The 20,279-nt window shown below is 56.7% G+C and overlaps 1 protein-coding gene and 1 long non-coding RNA gene across 2 annotated transcripts; both read right to left on the bottom strand.

The window, feature by feature from the left end:
• On the bottom strand, window positions 1-12,923 carry Rbm38 (RNA binding motif protein 38). Its single transcript, XM_052184437.1, has 4 exons — window positions 12,567-12,923; window positions 11,954-12,077; window positions 11,452-11,509; window positions 1-1,220 (listed from the first exon to the last, which is right to left on the bottom strand). Exons 1-4 carry the CDS (start codon window positions 12,795-12,797, stop codon window positions 917-919), a joined length of 717 nt encoding a protein of 238 aa, XP_052040397.1. The 5' UTR covers window positions 12,798-12,923; the 3' UTR covers window positions 1-916.
• LOC127686328 (uncharacterized) lies at window positions 2,832-11,190 on the bottom strand. Its single transcript, XR_007978073.1, has 2 exons — window positions 9,087-11,190; window positions 2,832-8,977 (listed from the first exon to the last, which is right to left on the bottom strand). It is a non-coding gene; the product is annotated as an uncharacterized LOC127686328 (long non-coding RNA).
• Window positions 12,924-20,279: the final 7,356 nt, after the last annotated feature.

Below are 20,279 nucleotides of genomic sequence, written 5' to 3'. Positions count from 1 at the left end.
TTTCTTTAAAGAAAAACAAGTTTTATTTTTTATAATCAGAACATTCTAATAAAAATATTATTATAACATTACTCCCTCTGTCCTCCAGGCCTTGACTAACAGGCATGCTGTGGAGTGCCTACACACCGGCTCCCTGAGGTAGCTGTGGAGGGACCCACTGCCCAGCCTGCGGGCAGCCCATGCTGCCAGAGATGCCCACTCCCCTCCTAGATGTGGGCTGCACCTTCTCTCTGTGCAGCTAGGTCATGCTCCCAGGCTGGCATAGGTGACAACTGGAGGGTGGGTGGGCACTGAGTCTGCCTGAGGGGCACAGGGCCAGGAAGAAGGCCCCCATGGCACAGCAACAGACACCTGAGAATTCGCCCCAACGGGCACCTCTGCAGGTGAGGCGGGCAGCATCAGCAGACAGGAGCCCAGGGCCCTGCAGGGCTGCGGTCTGGTGATGGCAACCCTGTGGGGAGGGGGAGTTCTGTCAGTGACACCAGCACAAAGAAATACTGTCATTGTCTCCACGGGGAGCTGCTGACCAAAGTCAGTCAGTCTCTAAGTAAAAAACAGGTCTGGGGTCTTGGCAATGATGGTCTTGCCTGCATAGGAGGAAATTCCCAGCAGGACATGGCACAGTGCTTCGACTGAGGGCAACTTGGAGGGTTTTCAGGAACACGGCTCCACCAAGAGGGCAGCGCCCAAAGAGGAGGGAGGGTGTCTGGACACGTCCCAGAGTAAGGCACCTGGCATGGAGTGGGTGCGGAGCTCCCAGAGGTCCCTTCCTGCTCAAGCCCTTCCTCAGGCACGGCAGGGCGGCAGACGCTGGTGTCCTCAGGGCAGGTGGCCCAGGGGCCAGCCTGAGGAGACCCAAGTGGTCGCGGCTCCCAAGGCTGGCAGGTGGCGGCTGTGGCCCTGGGCAGGACGCGCCTCACTGCATCCTGTCAGGCTGTAGCTGAGGTGCCTGGTACTGCACGAAGGTGGTGCCTGCAGGAGCAGCAGCAGACAAGGCTGGGGGCACGGCCGCGGGGTAGCCATAGCCCACGAAGCTGGTGGCCGCGGCGGGGGAGGCAGCGTACGGGTACTGGTCGTAAGTGGCTGGAGGGTACTGGGCGTAGGCTGGGCTTGCTGGTGTATACTCAAGGTAGGGCGAGGACAGTGACGGGACAGGGGTGGCAGGGATCACCACGCTGGGCTGCACGATGGCTGGTGGGTAGATGTAGTGGGGAGTCAGCCTGTGGGCCAAGCAGAGTGTCAGTGGCTGTCGGCAGAGTGGGAAGGCCAGGGGTGCAGAGAGCATAGATCCGCGCCCTGCCCTGCCCTAGCCTGTGTACCATCTACAAAACAGATGCAGCAACACGCAGGTGTTACCAACCCCAGGGCCTTTGCACAGGCAGTGCCATCACGCCAGAGGCCACTTAGCACCAGTTCCCATGGTACCCTCCTCAAACTCGACTCCCACCCTCCCACCTATCTCCCATAGGACCTACAGTCCAATGTATAACACGGGGCCTTTGTTTAAACTTGGAGACTTAGGACAGGGTAGCCTACAGAGCCTGTGGGGGGAAAAACCACTTGGAGAATGGTACAGCTCACATGCCAGGTACCCATCTACCCCTCCCAGATACTCCTTAGCTACCCACTACCTCCCCAGAAGGGGGCACGGGGCTGCTGGTGCGCTTGTGCCTTGCTGGGCACCAAGGTGTGCCAGAGACCCTATCTACTGCCCTAGCAGCACGGCCATTCCTAAGTCAGAAATGCCAAGTGCCCTGTGCCAGGTGACCACATGCATCCTCCCCACACCCAGCCACTGTGGAAATGCATCGGGTGCCACTTGCTGCCCCTGGCTGTGGCCTCCCCCCAGGAAGCACTGCACTGCTGCAGGAAACAGGCTAGGCCATGGGAAATGACAGAGGGCACGGACCTACTGCTGGGTCTGCCTGAATGGCCAGCCTCCCGCTGAGCAGGCCAGGGAAAGGGCTGAGCCTCTCTGGGCCTCAGGCCTGTCTGCAGCAGCACCCCCACCCATGTACCCCGTGTAAACCAAGGCAGAACCGACGGCAGCAGAGTGCCACAGACAGAGCAAGAGCCACGAAGTGCCAGCACACAGGTCTCTCTCATGGTCTGTCTGAGCTCTGCCTGAGCCCTGGGGCCTCAGCTTCCCTTAATATCTTAAGATAGGCCTGGAATCCAGTCTCACTCCAGGGAGGCTGTGCTCTGTAAGAAAAAGCAGCAGGACGGGCACATCTCTCTGGAGAGATCATTCCCAGAGAGCAAGCTGTGGGGAGCGAGTCCCGGAAGCCTGTGTGAGAGCATGAGTGGTCAAGGTCACGCAGGGACCCGCAGGGACGTCTTACACCCTCCAGGGTGCAGGTTGAGAAACCTGCAACAGGTGAGGTGGGGCAGAGCCCAGGCTAAGCACACCTGGCACACAGTCCAGGAGATGAGGCCTGCCAAGGCCGTCCTAGGGAGGATGGCACAGAGAATGCCTGGCAGAGGCCAAGGGAGGAAGAGGCGGCACTGCTGGGGGGGGCTCCCCGAGGCCAGGATGATATGCACGACTTAATAAGCTCTCTACTCACCTGTGACAGGAGCAGCATCCCAGCGCCCACCAGTCATACAAGTGACACGTGGCCTGTGTGTGTGGTAGAGCATTGGCAGACCACAGCCATGGGTAGCAGAGTGGTGAGAGCAAGTAACACACAAGAAGCACTGCAGGAGTGTGTGCAGGGAGGTCACAGACGGCGATGTGCAGGAGTGTGTGCAGGGAGGTCACAGACAGCGATGTGCAGGAGTGTGTGCAGGGAGGTCACAGACGGCAATATGCAGGAGTGTGTGCAGGGAGGTCACAGATGGCGATGTGCAGGAGTGTGTGCAGGGAGGTCACAGACGGTGCCAGGGCTCTTCCTGCATAGCCTCCATGTTATATATACTGTAGTAGGGCCCAGCTCTCAGATTCTATAGTCTAGCTCTGGGGACCCTGTCTCTTGTCTTTTGCACGGTGGGATTACAGGTGAGCTGCCACACCCACCCAGTACTGAACTGTGGTGCTTACCCTTGTGTAGGCAAGGAGGCATCCCCACACAGTGGCGACCCTCACCCTGCCCACCACCCTCACAGCTCCCTCTCCATTTACAAAGAGCATGGGCAGTTGACCAGATGTTGCCAGGACAACACGCACCAGTAGTGATTGGCATCCTATAGATCCACGGGCAACTGACGGCAGCTTAAGGCCAAGGAGCCCGACAGGAGCCCCGGTGGGCGCGTGCCCTCCTTGGCTAGCTGTGGTACTCCCTTGACTGGAATGGCACTGATGCAGAGCCATACACCACCTCAGAGCCGCACAGCACCTTCTCAGATTCAGGCCGGCATACAGCCATGACAGACACATGGCTGGGCTCTGCAGGACAAACCAGAGCTCAGGGGAGACTGTAGGAACATAGGGTCTGAGGGGATTGCAGGGAGGAAGCCCACGCAGGAGTGTGACAGACTCCTCCCCAGCACCACTCAGTCGGCCCAGCCGACACCACAGCTCCCAAGCCTCCCTCCCCCTGCCGCTTCTTGAGCCGTGAGAGAGGGTGCTGCTGACACCAGCCTGCCATCAAGACAGGGTCCTAACGCATCCGAGGCCTTCCCAGAAAAGCACAGCCTATCCTGGTGCCCCCACCTGGGTGTGTCTGTGAGGGGTCTCCTACCCCAGCCCTAAGACTCAGAAGCATACATCACTTCAAGGCTTTGAGAGTGCCTCGCTCGGAACTTCCCTAAACAGGAGCAGCAGGGAGGGAGACACACCCTTACCCAACACGTGTAGAGGTGGAGTCTGCTCACAATGAGCCTCCCTGCAGGCCAGCCACAGCCCCGTGCAAGGACATGGGCCTAGGGCAGAGCTGGTTTCCTGTCTGCTGGGGGCCACCCATGCTGCGGATTCACCTGGACACTGAGGTCTCGGCCAGGTACCACTGTGGGGCCTGACACCACGACATTCCAAGACACAGGACAGGTAGAAAGGCTCGGAAGTTTGACGATCCACTAAATTGCCCACCTACGCCACACTCCAATGGAACGTGGCTCGAAGCCATCATTGTGGACACTGATCTGCAGGTTGATACTGGCAGAGACCAGGAGCTATCATCTTAAATACCAGGCCAGCTCCTGGAACACAGCATTATCCGGCTTCAAATGCCACATGCAGTGCAGTGCAGAGCGAGCTCCCTGGAGAGGCACACAACGACTTGGGGACAGCAACGGCTGCACACACAGGCCAACGGCAGTACCAGCTGGGACAGGAGCCTACACCAGAGGACGCCCTCTACAGTCACAGTCTAGACTTAAGTCACCCACCTGGGTCCCAGTCCTGTGCCCTGTCCAAGGGTAGCCTTGGTCCCAGGCTACACACCACTGCAAGCCCCAACCCTACCTGCCTAAAACCTGGAAGGAGACACAGGGCTCTGCAGGACTCAATGTCCCCGTGTCTCAGTGTGCCCACCCACCCAAACATGCTCCAGTGCTACATAGTCTCCCCTCCAACCTTCTGAGCCAGCCAACTCACCAGCCTCGCTCACTGAGCCTCTCACACTACTTCACAGTGTCTCCTTAAAGACTGCAAGAGCAAGCCGGGCGGTGGTGGCTCATGCCTTTAATCCCAGAACTTGGGAGGCAGAGGCAGGCAGATTTCTGAGTTGGAGGCCAGCCTGGTCTACAGAGTGAGTTCCAGGACAGCCAGGGCTAGAGAAACCCTGTCTCAATAAAAAAAAAAAAAAAAAAAAGATTTCAAGATAGTGTCAATCCAGGGACCAGAACTTTCTAGCACCTTCCTACGGCACCTAGAAGCAAATCCAAATTGTCCCTGTGCTTCCCTATGTGGCAGCCCACACCTAACTCCCCCTTGAACCCACCTGACTGTCTGTTGCCCTGGACTATACCCATCCAAGGAGTTGGCACCTGGGCACACAGCCTGAGGTTTCTCCCCGACACCGTCCTGAGGGGCCTCTTGACCCTGCTCTTCTGTCCACACAAGTCACCCAGCTTTCACTGTGTGCACCTATATGACGAACGGGGCAGAGCTTGCTTATACCCAGGGTCTCCAAGGGCCCAGCACAAGCATTTGTGGACACTTGGGCACCCAGAGCAAGCCAGAAGGCCCAGGGCAGCAGGCTTAGACACAAGTTGGCGTGAGGAGACAGAAGGCTGAGTTCTGCTGTCAAGTTCCCGACAGGCAGTCTGACCTAAGAGCTGCCTAGCTCAGCCCTAGAATGTCCTCATGGCCTTGCTTGGGACGGCACACCCACAAGCTGGGCCCTCAACCAGTATGGGAACCCCAAACCCTTGGCAGCATGGAGGTCTGGGGAAGGCCAAGTGGACAGAGACCTCTTACACCCAAGTCTTGGGGGCTGGCACCCAAGGGCTGGGCGACCCACAAGTTCCAGGGTAGCTGACCCTCCCAGCTTAGGGGCTCTGCATTTAGCCATCCCAGGCTCAGTCCCACCCAGGCATCGGCAGAGAGCAGAAGCCAGGGTTCTGTTTCCTCACCCTCTTCAGGGAACCTTTCGTCCTTTCTCAAGCCAGGGTGGCCCCGGGACAATTAAGCCCACCGCTCTGTAGTCGCAGAAGAAAAGAGCTCCCAGACCAGAGACTACCAAAGGAGTCTAAGTCCTAGAGCTCGGGAGACCCATGTCTACCAGGGGAAGGATGGCTGAGGCTTTGTTTCCCACGGGTCCTTGGTTCTGGGTCGCACCCAAGCCACCACAGACTGAAGGGAGATACCCACAGTGGTATCTGCTGCTGTGGGTGCTGGCCAGGGCTGACAGCTGCACCGTGAGAATCTAACCCACTGGGAGTGGTGGGATGGATGGTCTCTCCTTACACCAAGTCCAGGGCCAGGGCAGCAAATGAGCAGCCAGGAGCTCCCGGCTCACTCGGCCTACGAGACTCAGGGTCCGGATCCCACCGCCTGTCTGAGCTTTCCCTGGTCTGCTTCCGAACCAGTAAATAAGACGCCACAGACACATCCCTGGGCTCCTGCTGCCCAGCAGAGGGGTGGGAAACCTGTAGTGTCTCCCCATCACGGCTACTACTGACGGTGAGCCGTGTCAGTAGAGGCCCTGGCCCAGTGCAGAGCCAAACTCAGAAAAAAAAATCCCTGGCTGCAGCCCGGGGGCCACTTCCCGAACACACAGCCACTGCCGAAAATAAACACGAGAAAGGCAAATGAGCCCATTTCACTTTTTCTTCTTCTCCCTGGAGGCCTACACCACGAGGCTGAAGGCAACACAGCAGCTTACCAGCGGCTATGGCCTGGAGTGGGGCGACGCCTAGCACTTGTGAGTGAGTGAGTGAGTGAGTGAGTGTGTGTGTGTGTGTGTGTGTGTGTGCTTGCGCGCACGTGTCAGTCTGGCAGGCCTCCTGGGAATCTCCTGTGATGGGGGTACCAGGGTTCAGGCAGCTGGTGAGGGTTGGGGCAGGTGAACGCAGACAGGAGAGGACAGGCTATTGTGGGAGGCAGCTGGCAGCAGCAGGCCACCTGAACCTGTCTAAGCTCCATCTCCTAGCTACTTTCAAAGCCGTACACTGTGCCGGCCTCCTCCCCCGAGCCCGAGGCCATCTGCCGTCCACTCTGGCATCACAGTCCTTCCATCTCCCCAAGGGCTAGGGGTCCAGGTGACCCACGGTCTCAGGCTGGGTGGCTACTGTCCCAAGGGAGGTCCTCTGGCGCAACTCGGCGCTGGAGGGATACCCTCAAAACAAATCCAAAGTCTAAGCAGGGGGAATGCTCTGTAGCCCAGGGACAGAGAAGCTTGTCTGTGTAGCACGCACACGGCTGGGTTCAAGACCCACCTCCAGAGAAAGCAAGAGAGGCAGGAGAATCAGCGAGCTGAAGGTGTGCTGAGCTCTAAGACCATCTTAAAAAGGAAACAAAAAGTGACCCCCTTCCTTCTCCCCCCCCCTCTCTCTCTCTCTCTCTCTCACACACACACACACACACACACCTTTGATCTCAGCACCTAAAGAGGCTGAAGGAGCTCACTGCAGGCTCTAGACCAACCTAGGCTACAAATGAAAACCTGTCTCAGAGAGAAAAAAAATCCAGACAGACCCGTTTTCTCCTTAGCTCAGCTCCTCCAGAGTGGGGTACTTGTCTGTCACTGGGAACCCCCACACTAGGCTTTGGTCCCTGCTCTTTTTTTTAAAAAAAGATTTGTTTATTGGTTTATTGATTTATTATGAGTCTTCAGACACCCCAGAAGAGGGCATCAATCAGATGGTTGTGACCCACCATGTGGTTGCTGGGATTTGAACTTAGGACCCCTGAGCCATCTCTCCAGCTCCCTTGTCCCCGCCCTTTCATCACCCAGTCTCCCAACAGCTCTTTACCATCCTGGCCTCCTGGCAGGGGGCACTGTGGTCAGAGCAGTGGAGCTAGGGTCTCCAGCCTGACTGCAGATTCCCTGAGCATTCCTAGCTGACAGGGAGCCAAATCACTGTTCCCAGGGTCGTCTAAACTCCCGCGCCAAGATCCACCAAGGGGCCAGGGAGCCACCAGGTGAATTCCATGCCATGGACACATCTTTGGGGCCTCTACAAGCCATGGCCCCTCAGCCTGAGGTGGCAGAAGAGGTCCCTCAGGCGCCTGGCCATAAGTGAACTCTGAGAGGAACCTAAGGGCACCAGAGGCTAGCTTCTGTCACAGCAGACAGGGACAAACAACAGGTGCGGCAGCACAGGCTACACGCCCTCTGGGAGGGTCAGACAAGACAGCCCACGCCTGCCTTCAGACAGGCTGCCAAACAGGAAGTGATGATGGGGAAGCAGGCAGGGCCACCCCTCAGGTGCTGGGGTGAGCGTGCTCGCACCTGCGGCTCTGGGTCTGGCTGTGTGCCTGCCTGCACACTAAGTCTTCACTGCTAGCCGCCCTAGCCAGGCCTCCTGAGACAGCGTGTCACACACCTGCCCTACTGCGGCCTCACTTTTGACTGCTCAGTGAAATTAGGAACTCTCTCTGAAGGCACAGGAGGCACGCCCCTCTCCCAAGCCCCCCTGAAGGTACAAGAGGGACGCCCCTTCCCCAAGCCCCTCCACTCTGTGTACCGACTGTGCAGGAAATGTCTGGTACAGCGTGCGGCCCTATGGGACCTAGACACTACAGCACTCACTTATACTGGTGCCAGTGTGTGGCACACACAACTAGCCAGTCAGAGTCAACACACAGCTCTGCTCACATGCCCAAGGAGCGGCCCAGAGGCACCCTGTTTAACAATGCAGTCCTTGCTATGCTAGGCCCTGGGGTGGGAAGGACCACCTCACTCAGCATCTGCATCAACATCTGCATCAACATGCACATTCTCACCACCCCTGCCCTCGCTTTGGGGGACAGACTCCTCCCTAACACCTCTCCCCAATCCTCATGCACAGGCCTCGTCAGGACAGCTGCTCCAGGGTATATCCCTCAGAGCCCAGACTCTGAAGCAAAGCCTGCAGGAAGGCCTAAGCAGGAGAGGGTCCCTGGTGCTGCTCTCAGAGACACACTGCGTCCTCCGTCCACCCAAGCACTGTCCCAAGAGGTCCTAGGAGGGAGGGAGGAGCCTCGGGAGAGGGCAGGCCTCTCCTCTGTGGCTCCAGGCTGAGGCCAGCAAAGCCTGCCACTGGCCTGTAGGAACCCCAGCACAGGCCTCAGGATCAACATGTTCCACACACCACGACCAACTAGTCCTTAACGTGGCCCGGCCACATCGGTATTCCAGAGGTGTGGCCTGACACCCAGCACCTGGGGACCATGACCTGACCTCAGCCCTCAGGGCCTGACTCCGACTTGGGGAGAAAGTGAGATAGGTGTAAGGAGGCATCTTGCCACAGCAAGGTTCCCCCTCAGAGCAGAGAGCAGCCTTCTGGAGTGCACAGCCGCCCACCCGCCCGGAGAGGCTCTGATGGCTGCCGAGCCAGAGGCAAACCTCAGCTCCCACGAGTCTTAGGCTGAACGTGGACAGACACCCTTGACCTGGGCGGCCCTGACACACCAAATCAATGCTTAGCCAGAGTGGGAGATGCACTGTGTAGCCCCTCAGCTCCCACGAGTCTTAGGCTGAATGTGGACAGACACCCTTGACCTGGGCGGCCCTGACACACCAAATCAATGCTTAGCCAGGGTGGGAGATGCACTGTGTAGCCCTCCTTCTCACCTGCATCACTGTGCCCAGGCCTGGTGGAGACCCCCTTGCTAGAAGGCCCTGGGTCACTTATCCCCACAAGGGATCACCACACGGGCCTGGAGGCTGGAAAAAGGTATTGCAAGGGCTGAGAAGGCTTCACCAGATACTGCCCCTTGGCCCCAGATACAGTTACATGACGGACAAGCACAGGCTGTTCAGCCAGCGAGGCCTGCTCCACAAGCAGGGGAGGATTCAGGCAACCAGCAGAGCTGGCCGGACATTCTCTGAGTCTTTCTAAGCTCATGGGTAGTTCTGACCAGACAGAGGGCCCAGTGGCCTGGCCTACAGGTGGGCTGTGGGGTCTTCAGGTCAAAGGCCTAGGAAAATGTACAGCCAGGTGCCTGCAGGCTCTGAGCTGCCAGGGTTCAGCTCCCACCAAGCCCTCAGCCAGGGCAGCCCAGGCTAACAAAACCAATGGCTGAGTCGGGCGGGCAGGCCAGACTGTGTGTGCAAACAAAGGGGCTGGCCTGCTGACACCTCACCTCTGCTCCCAGCTGGGCTAACAGCAGCTGCTCAGGCAGCAAGGCCTCACCACACTGCTCGCTCAGCTCCCCAGAGTCTGGCAAGCTCAGGAGGTGGGATGCTCCTCAGAGGAACCCAAGGATCACTGGCAATGTACACTGGCCTGTCCCTTGTGCCCACCTGTCTGTGTGTCTGTCTGTCTGTCTGGTCTACTCTCCTTGGCAACTCAACCAACACTGTAAGGCCACGAATGTCGTCAGTGTCAGATGACCAGCCCACTAATCTAGTTACAAATCACTATGGCCCGATGTCAGACTCACCCCTGAGCACCAGGACTCCTGGAATCTGTCCACCCCCAAAGACAGCTCGTGTGGCTCTGGGTTCAAACCACACCCCTAGGTAAGTCTCTAGCCATCTGAGGAGAGCCTTTCCCTGGAGACTAGAGCATCTGTCCTGACCTGAAGTGGTGCCGTCCCCATTTTCCAGGTAAGATAAGGCAAGTCAAGGAGGTCCAGTCAGAGCAACAGGCTAGACCTGTGAACCTAGCTCTAAGGGTCAAAGGTGCAAGCACTAATGATCGGAGCCAGAGGAGGCCCTGCCCCAGTGTCAGCAGAAGTCTGTACATAGCTTAGCTCAGCCCAGCATCAGCCTGAGGCTCAGCCAGGGGAGCCCGGCAAGCTCCTGGAGCAGGCACTCTCCTCACAGCCTCCGGGAGAAGCTAACACCAAGCTACCAAGGCTGGGATGTCCCGCACTCCTTCCAGACAGCCATGACACACAGGAAACAGATCCTGGGGGGAACAGTGGGCTGGAACGACCTGCCACAGTGGCACCCCAAGTACTTCCCCAGGAGGACCCCACAGCAGGAAACACAGGCTGGGGCCTAGACCACAGTTCCCCATAGACAAACTCCTGCTCAACTCCCATCAATCCCCATGGATGGCTGTGGAGAGGCCCGGTGCCACCCCACAGGACAAGCACATTTAGACACGGCAAGCAACACCTCTCCAGTCAGTCATCTGACCCACTGTGCTGGCCAAGCTCAGCTGCAGCCCCAACAGACACCCCCTCCACCCCACCCCCAACCTGGGTCACAAAGCCCAGCAGCCAGGAGTTGACAAGCTTGCCACTGCAAAAGGTGGGGTCTGTGTCAGAGTCCCCAGCAACCGGCTCGTTCACAGCTAGTCTACACTGAACAAACAGACCAAGTACCAGGGTCCAACTTCCGTGTCCCTTAAGTGTGTGAGTCCTTCCCTAAGCAGCCACCAGGCCTGTCAGTCTTCTCTAGACAGAAGGAGGGGGACACAGCAAATGACTCACACAAAAAGCCAACCCGTGGCAGCCACCTACTACGCCATTCACAAACATCAAAGCCCAGCTGGCACAGGCCGGCTGCAGCCACCTTCAGGGCATCTGCCCACATCGGAGAGCACCCGGGGAAGAGCCCAGGCCGCTAGGTCCAGCCTTAACATACACCAGAAGAGCTGCCCGCACTAGGCGTGTGCCGAACTCAACTCGAGAGTCAGAAAAGCCGTCCCCATACTCACTGCACAGGTGAGGAAGTGGAGGCGCAGGTGCCCATGTGACACCTGGCTGCGGAGGTGTCACATAACTAGGGGCAAGGCGCACAGCAGGCTTGAAGACATGTGCTCCCCTTTGGGTTAGAGAAATGCAGTGGGCCTTATCTCTCCCTCCACACCCCCAACACACAATCTAATTTCTGAAAACAGCCATTCCCCAGCCTTTCGGCTCTGAGACGAGAAGCCCACAGCTGTCCCACCCACCCACCCACAGCCACTCACCCGTAGGTGCGCTGGATCAAGGTGGGGTGGAGCTGCTGCTGCACGCCAACTGCAAAACCTAAGACAGGAGGGCAGTTAGGACAGCACACTGCCTGGGGAGGGCAGAATAACACACGCCACTCTCCTAGTCACAAAGGACAGTTTGCTTCCTCTCCCATCCCTGCCACCACCCTGTCCCTGCTCAAAAAGTGTCAAAGCACATAAAGTTCACAGGCTCCCTCAGCTCCTCTGGATGTCCCCCGCCTGGCGGGCGTCTGGCTTCTTCCCTCCCCAAGAGCAGGAGACTTTGAAAATTGGTATCCCTGGGACCATAAACTGCCGAGGAGGAAGAGGACCCAGCTCCCAAGCTAGGGGTGGTGGCCCTGGGCTGCCTCTGTAAGGCACATGATTGCCGGCTGCCACTCTGGGACAAAGGGGGTGCGGGGCAGCGTTTCTCCATCAGACAGCTACCAAAGCTGAATACAGAAACAAGAAGGGCTGCAAAGAAAGTTCAGGCTCTCACCGGTCTGCAGGCTCCGAGGCTTGGCACCCAGGTAGGCCAGGTTCACATTGGCCTTGCGACCGTCGATGATAGGGTTAGGGTCTTTGCAAGCCCGATCAGCTGCTGCCCGATCTGCCATGGTCACCTGCGGGAACACAGAGGGTCAGGGGCTTCGGTGGCTGGCTGAGGAAAACAGGCAGAGAAGGGAAGAGGGTCTTGCGTGGGCGTCAGGCCATCTCTGGGTCTTTCCTCCCAGAAGGGTATCTGGTATTTTGGACCCTTGGGGCGGGACTGCAGCTCCTTCCCCTAAGTTCAAGGACAGCGACAATCCCCTGGGAAGTGGAGCAAAGTGAACCCCAAGGGGAGTTCCCCCACCCCCCACCCCCGGTTGTTCTGGCCATCAGTAAGTACCGTTAACTTTCTCAGAGAATTAGTTTGGGGACACTAGAGTGGAAGGAAGTGGGAAACCGTCTTCAAGTCGCTGGCGCTAAAGCTTACGCTTCTTTGGGGCGGCTGGAAAGTGTGGGGGAAGGGCCGGCGGCCCCGGGAAGCCCCGGAGTCCCGGCTGCGCGCGGCGGGTCTGGGAGGCGGTGGGGGAGGGGCGGCGGCAGGTGCGCGCGCCGCGGGCACTCACGAAGCCGTAGCCGCGGGACTTGCCGGTCTGCCGGTCGGTGATGACCACGGCCTCCTCGATGTCTCCGAAGCCCTCGAAGTACTTTCTGAGCGATGCGTCGGTGGTGTGGTAGGGCAGGCCGCCCACGAAGATCTTGGTGAACGTGGTGTCCTTCTGTGAGCCGTGCATGGCGCTGGGGACGGGGGACGGCCGCGGAAACACACTCGGGGCGCACGCGGGCTGCAGCAGCATCGGGGCCGCCGCTACCGAGCCGGCCGGCGCATGCGGGGGTGTCGCAAGCCGAATCCGAGTTCCCCACGCTGTCCCGGGCGGCTTCTCCGTCCGCCGCGAAGCGTCTACTCCGCGCCCTGCGAGCTGCCGGCCGCCTTTGTAGCCGGCCACGCCCCTCGGCCACGCCCCCTCCCCTTTCAGACACGCCTTTGAAAGCGGGGGCCGCCGGGAATTGTAGTTCTAAATACCTCCCTGGTGCCAGGACGCTGGGCGGGCGAGCAAAGTGGCTTTGCTCCTGCGTGCTCGCCGGTATCTGCTTGTCTATCTCGCGGGACACAGGGTCCGGTAGATTGGGCAGTGGTTTACGTCCGAGCGACTTGGGATGCAAACGTACTTGTTAAAGGTCCTAAGGGAAAAAAAAAAGGTCCGAAAGAGTGCCTCAGCTACTCATGCGCGAACCCTTGTGTTTGATCTCCGCATCACATAAACCTGGCTGGTGGCACACACCTGTAAACCCAACAGTCGGTTTGGGCCACACTGGGCTATATACTAAGTTTGAGGCCAGCTGGGCTAAATCACACCCTATATCAAAAAAAAAAAAAGGCAAAGTGGATTTGCCATGTATATAGAAATAATTCACACGTACATCATAATTCATCACACGTACTTTGGAGGTTCTGTGGTGTCAGGGACTCTATGCTGGGACTTCCACAAAGGCATACTCCGGGACACTAGGTTTTCTGTGAAAATGAGGGTTAATCGATAGTGAATACAGCTTTTACCGTCTTGAGCCATGATACTGTGGGGGAGGACAAGGGCGTCTGGGCTCCTTTGTCACTGACATGGGACCTCCTGTGGGGTCACCCTTAGCAGGAAAACAAGCAGAAAGCATAGCCTGGCGTGTGTAAGACGTGAGCCAAGGCTGGGACCAGGATGCCAGTCTGCAGACCTCTTCTCCATCAGCGCAAATGCGAACGTGGGGCACCTTGTTAAAGAGGCATGAATTTCAAACAGCCTAGTGGAGTCCACCGGTGATCCTAATACCGAGGAGCCAGAGCTGGGAGGGTTACAGGCTCATGCTACACAGAAAGTCAGAAGCCAGCCTGTACGACAGGAACCCATAAAATAAAAAAAGAAAGTGGGAACTTTAGCACAGAAGTAGGCACGATGCTTAGCCGCTGGGCTTTGCCCTCCTTGCTTCACGTTTTCTTTGCTGGAGGGTTTGTTTTCCCCCAGACCCTACCCAACCCGGGCTTCTTGCTGGTTTAAGGTCTTCTGCTGCTGACTGAGCTCTCCGGCAACTGGGCTCTAGCAAGTTTTGCTCAAGTTGTAGGGATTGGCAAGAGAGGTGTTCGGGACATGCCTGTTGAACGAATTCATGCTGGAACCTAAAGAGAAGGGGGCCTCCAGACTAAAGACCCCTTAAGAAGCGCCTTTTGAAAACCGATTAAAGTGGGTTTTTTACTTATTCCTAGTTGAGACTGCCTGGCCCTTAAATCTTGAGCCACCTGGATACCTCTCTGTGGCCTCAGTTTCCCCAGCGTGGCACACTACAGCTGGCGGCAGAGATTGTAGACTTCAGGGCTCCTCGCCTACAAGTCCCAGCGCCTCCCCTGCCACCGCCCAGCCACGCCCCTCCGCTTCCCAAGGGCCCCGCCCCAAGAAGCTCGCTGGGCGGACGCTGCAGGCACGTGCTGCCTCCGGGCGGGAGGAGGGGGAGGGGAATATCGGAACTTGCGAGAACTCGGCGCACGGCCGTGACCCCTGGGGGCTGGCTAAGCCTGCGAGTTTGAAACTAGGACGGTCCCTGCTCGTAGCTCCCTCTGGCTCTTTGGGTTTTCCGTATCACCCATTTTTGCACCTGTTCAGGGTCTCCACCTCCCATGTGTCACCACCCCCTGCTTGTCGATTCGCCTAGTTCTGAACACACATGCTCTAACGGCCGCGACTCCGGGCCAGGGTTGCTCTGAATGGGAAGCAGACATCCGCCAAGACCGTGCAGCTGCAGCGAGTCTGCATAGAAAGCATGCCCGCTAGGCACAGTCGCCCAGGTGGGCACTTAGGAGGGGACAAAAGAGGGCAGGAAGGAGCAAGCACGGCCCGTGGGGAGTAGGGAATGGTGACTGCAAAGGCCCAGAAGTGACAGCTGCAGCCACGTCCCTGCCACCTCTCACTCAGGGTCTCATTAGGCAGCCCAGACCAATCTCCAACTTTCTGTCCTCCTGCCTCAGCCTCCCACTTGCTGGGCTTGCAAGCACTCGCTGCACCTCTGTGCTTGGCTCAGTGGTATGTTTTGAGTGCTGGCATCGGCCTTACGCATCCCTAATCATGAAGTTCCCTCGGCCTTTGTGGTGCTGGCTCACTGAGGATTTCCCTAGATTAGGTGACTTAACCCAGAAGCAGCCTTCTACCGATATCGTCAGCCTGGTTCTCAGGTGGTGTACACTGAGGCTCACTCACAGAGTGAGTCACTGAGCCAATCCAACTCTAAGAGCCCTCACTTCATCCTCCCAAACTCCTTCAGAAGCTGCCTTGGTCCCCTGCTGTGAGGTCTGGGAGGACGGAATCCCAGAGAGGTCGGTGCACGGTCCAGGACAATACAGCCAGACAGGGCAGAGTCACGATTAGAATCAGGAGTTGGGGGGAAAGCCTTGACCCAGCATCCTCTAGGCTAAAGTGGGGTGCTGTTGGCGATAACCCAGCTAGTCTGTCAGCTGATTAAAGTTTGTCTAAACCTGTGTCTGTGCTGGGCTAACAGCAACTGACAAGGAGAAATTCTTCTCTTGAGCTCAGAACCGATGAGGCTTCTGGCTTGGGCTGCCCCGTTGCCCAGTTGGCAAAGCCGGGTGTCAGGAGCCTTGATGGTGTAGGCAGAGCCTGGCTAGCTGGCCCTGAGAAGGACAAGGGGCCAAGGGGCGGGACTGGGGCTGGCCAGTCCCTGTAACCCTCCCCGCCACCAGGGGATAATTATAACTCTCACAGGGTCAGCAGCTCTGGCGGTGGAGTCCTTGGCACAAGCCTGAAGCCACCATCAGCTCTTACACCCCCCCCACCTACCCCACCCCCATGATGCTGTCAACGCTGGCCCCGAGCTGAGCTGTGGAGGATCCCGTTTCAGTGGGGAAATCCTGCCTCGGGTGCCAGCACAGGCTAGATAAATGCCAGAGACCCAGCGAGGGGACTGACTGAGTGACCAGAGATTACACCACAAGGAAGTGGGAGACAGCATCTTGGAGCAAGCTGGGCTTTTGAAAACCTTTCTGAGCCGGGCGGTGGTGGTGCACACCTGTAATCCCAGCACTCTGGGAGGCAGAGGCAGGCAGATTTCTGAGTTCAAGGCCAGCCTGGTCTACAGAGTAAGTTCCAGGACAGCCAGGGCTATACAGAGAAACCCTGTCTCAAAAACACCAAATCCAAAAAAAAAGAAAAGAAAGAAAGAAAGAAAAACTTTCTGGACCTAGGGGTCAGGAAAGTGACTCAGGGAGCCAAATGTGCTTAGCTGAAAGCCCAGAGACCCAAGATCAATCCCCAGAACGCAGGTAAAGGTTGAAGGCAAGAACTGACTGGACAAAGTTGCCCTCTGACCTGCACTCAAATGTACACACTCACTCACACACACACTCACACACACACACACACACACACACACAGCTTCTGCAGTAAATGCTCCCATCACCACCGCTACCAACAAAACAGTAAAAGAACAAAGAGAAAACCCTCACACACTGTTCTAGTGACAGCCTGACTGTGAATCTCTGCTGCTGTTTTTCAGGCGCCTCAGGCAGGATGTGGGTGGCATCAGGCACCAAGGCAGTGGATATGAAAACCTGTTGTGAAACCTTGCTACTCTGGAGTTGACTGATAACACCCTGTCCCACAGTCTTCTTCCTCTCCAGAGTGCTGTGACAGGAGAGGCTGGGAGAATGCAGTTACTTTTCCATCTGTCTGCGGCTATGGAGTCCCCAGTGGAAGTCTGTCAGGGCCCCTGTGAAGCTCTCCACTTCCTCACTAATGAGATAAAGTACTAGGCAAGTACCTTGACAATCATTTTTTTCTTTTTCTTTTCCCATACTTTTTTGTTAAGGCAGTATCTTGTGTAGCCCAGGCTACCCTCAACTTTGCTAGTAGCTAAGGATGACCTTGAACTCTCATCCTCTGACTGGGTTTACAGGAGTTGCACCAGCACGCTTGATTTACATGGTACTGGAGAACAGGTTCTGGGTTCTGAGCATATGAGGCAAATGCTCTGTCAACTGAGCTGTTCCTCATCCAAACCTTTGCATTCCTTCTGTCCTGAGTATGTATCAGATGTCTGGAGCTCTGAAGACATCTTGTGACCATGAGGCAAAGGGCGAGATACAGTCGTACTGATTTAACTAAACACACAGGTGTGGGGAGGCCTGCAGACATCCTTTATAGTCATAGCTTGGGTGGGGTGGGAGTTGGTAGGATATGCTGCAGGCAGAGGCCAGGGGTGCTACTGCATCATGAGGTGGAGATCAGGGGTGGTGCTCTGTCCTGGGTATGGAAGTCAGGGCTCTAGGACTGGTTGCAGCTCTTCTCCTCAGAACCCCCTTAGCTGCTGTGGCACGGACTGACGTCAGTCTGGACTTGAATCTCAGCCCCGTTTCTTGTGCTGTCAAGCCTCCAGTGACTGGTCGGTTGATTGGCTGCAGTGCTGTCTTCTGCTCTGGGGTTGGGGTGGTGGTGGAAATAACGTGTACAGGTACAGAGGCTTGAGTGTTCAGGCCTATGGCGTGGGACACCAGTTCACAGTCTTCTCCTCCCCGGAGGACAGTCAGAGACTCGTGCTCCAAATAAGGCAGGTTCGTGTGGATTCCAGTCAGAACAGCCCTAGCCGCACACCACCTGCCCCAAACTCAGCCAACCTGCTCTCTGGAGACCTGGAGTAAACTGGCAGACTAGCAGAGGGCGCCTGGGAGCCTCAGAGCTCGGACTTTCAGGAGGAGGCAGAGTCTGGCCCTGTCTGTCCCCCCTGTCCCCTTAGGTCCTAGCAGGGTATCTCCTCTTCTGTTGGTGGCATTTCCCAGCAACCCCTGGCCTGTCTCTTGGCTCTAATGGGCGGAGCATCAGGGACTCTCTTGCCGGCCTTTTGCAGCTGGTTCGGCTTGCCCTGAGAGAGCATCCAACTTGTTCCCACCTGCATGGGAGCACCGAGTCACTAATTTGTATTCTGCCAAGCAGTGTCCCCTCCCAGGTCCTCCTAGGCCCTGGAGCCTGTAGCCATCCGCAGAGCCTGGAGGAGCATTCTCAGAGACGTGGCTTAAAGACTCAAACAAATGCTTCTGCGTGCAAAGGAAACAATTATATTAAAAACACAGCTGTGAGAGCTGGGATGTGCGTGGTTCAGTGAGTGGTAGAGCACTTGCCTAGCATACATGAAGTTCCAAGTTCAAACCCCAGCACTGCATCCCAAGTGTGGTGCCCCTCCGGAGAACCAGCATCCTCTTCTGACCTCTGCATGCACCTGCATTTGTGTGCCATACACATACATGAAAACATAGCAAGATTTTTTTAAAATATTTTTTAAAAAATTTAAGGTTCTCTTCGGCTGCATAGCCAAGTTCAAGATGAGCCTGGGCTACATGAGACTCTGTCTCAAAAAATCAAATTCAGTTGCTATACTAATAATAATCTTACATTGTATTTCATGTTACTATTCCGAGTCCGTATTAATGTTAACTTCATTATGTGTTTGACATAGGCATGTAACATGTTATTATGTGTTTGACATAGGCATGTATGTGCTCTCATACTAGTGCATTATAACGGGGCCAACTGGTGGTTGCATCGTAGTATGGGCGTGGAGGCTTGCCTCCACGTCACCATGTTGGTGACAGCTGCATGCTGGCATGAAGCCTCGTGCTTGTGTCCTCCAAGGCACCGGTGCAGCTTAGTGCTGGTGTGTGTGTGTGTATGTGCGCGCGCGCACATACCATACGCAAACAATGATCCAGCACTTGAACTCTGGCTGGGGAAGACAAGGCCCTTCTCCTACCACATCCATGTGTCTGAGTGCAAGAAGCTCCTATATGCCTCTCCCATGGCCTGCTTGTTACCAACTGCCGCACACCCAGGGGCTTGGGCATTACCGCTCACTCCTCTCACCATCACGGAGGCCGAGTCTCTGTGACACCTCTGGGCAGAGCCCTCACATTCCCAGACCAGCGAGCCGCCATTCCACACTGGCTCCAGACCGAAGTTCTGTGTTTCATGGCTTCTGATGGGCTCTGCTGCTTTCTGATCTGCTTCCCTCCCACTTATGAGCCCTGGTCCCTAGTGGGCCTCCGGGTTACCCAACCACTCCTGTTGGCCACATCCAAGTCCCTTGGTGGTGGATAGTCTGGAAGCAGGGGAGGGGGTGCTGTCCGGCCTCCTCAGCACTTTGGGGGTGCTTTTCACATTGGCTCTTCAGTGTGCTGAAGGCACAGGAGCTATGATGTAATGGAATCAGAAGCCTAGTTGTTTGTCAGAGAGGATCCAACTGGCTAAATCTGGTCCCTGATGTGATGGTTAGCTTTGAGCCTCAGTGAGGGACTGTCTAGATTAAGATGGTCGGTGTGTCTATGGGGGGCTATTCCAGATGTTAAATGATGTGGGGCGACACATTCCCTAGGAGGGCATCTTGGGTGTAAGTAGGCTGAGCAGCCATGCATGTACCCACGGTTTCCTGATTATGGACATGATGTGATGGACTCCCTTACCCCTGCTGTGATTTACAGTAACTTGCAACTGTGAGCTCAAATAACCTTTTTCTCCCCTCAGTTGCCTTTGCCAGTGTTTTATCACAGCATCAGGAAATGAAACTGACCAACAGTTTCCATGTTCACCCAGTTCTGTGAGCCATGTCACTCTTGCCAGCTCCTCTAGCTAGGCAGGACGGTGGGTGCCCAGCAGCAGCACCCAGCCTGCCTCTGCCCACCCCACTCCTGGCCCTCCAGGGGCCAAGGCCCAAGCCCTTCCACCTTACTGTGAAGCCACCATGGCAAGGTTCTCCACTAGGGCACAGGTCTTACAACTCTTCACAGCCAGCACCTGCTTATATTTACCCCGAGGCCACAGATATTTAGTTTTGCATGTCAAACACACCTTGGTCGTTGTGTAAGGAGCCTAGGGCAGACCCAGCCATGGTCTTGTGCCCGTGCTGAGGTGGTCTGGCCCATCCCAAGCACTGAGACAGGGTCTAAACTGAATTGCTTGCCGGACTCCAAGGGCACCCCAGGCCAGCCACCTGGGATCCACTGTCTCCCATTTCTGCGGGACCAACGAGCTGTGGAAGGAAGACCCTGGTGCTGGGAAAGATGGCCTCTCTCAGGACATCACGCCAGCACCTTCCCTCAACACTGAGGCAGGGGTGGGGTGCGGCTCACAGCTTCTGAGGACCTGACAAAATGATGAGACACGTGGAGCACAGCATTGACTCTGGGATAGATGACTATTTCCTGAGGAGCTAGCTGGGGGAAAGGATGAAGGGGCGGGGCA

This window comes from Apodemus sylvaticus, chromosome 5, assembly GCF_947179515.1.
Source record: "Apodemus sylvaticus chromosome 5, mApoSyl1.1, whole genome shotgun sequence".
Classification (NCBI taxonomy): domain Eukaryota; kingdom Metazoa; phylum Chordata; class Mammalia; order Rodentia; family Muridae; genus Apodemus; species Apodemus sylvaticus.
Note: the sequence above shows the minus strand (reverse complement) of the source record. Positions and strands in the feature narration are given on the sequence as shown.

Excerpts from the sequence above, each read along its gene's own strand:
- Rbm38 (XM_052184437.1), bottom strand. The coding sequence starts at position 12,797 with ATGCTGCTGCAGCCCGCGTGCGCCCCGAGTGTGTTTCCGCGGCCGTCC. Across the intron at positions 12,078-12,566 it reads AGTCCCGCGGCTACGGCTTC|GTGACCATGGCAGATCGGGC; the intron begins GTGAGTGCCCGC and ends GTGTTCCCGCAG. Across the intron at positions 11,510-11,953 it reads GCCTCGGAGCCTGCAGACCG|GTTTTGCAGTTGGCGTGCAG; the intron begins GTGAGAGCCTGA and ends CTCCTGTCTTAG.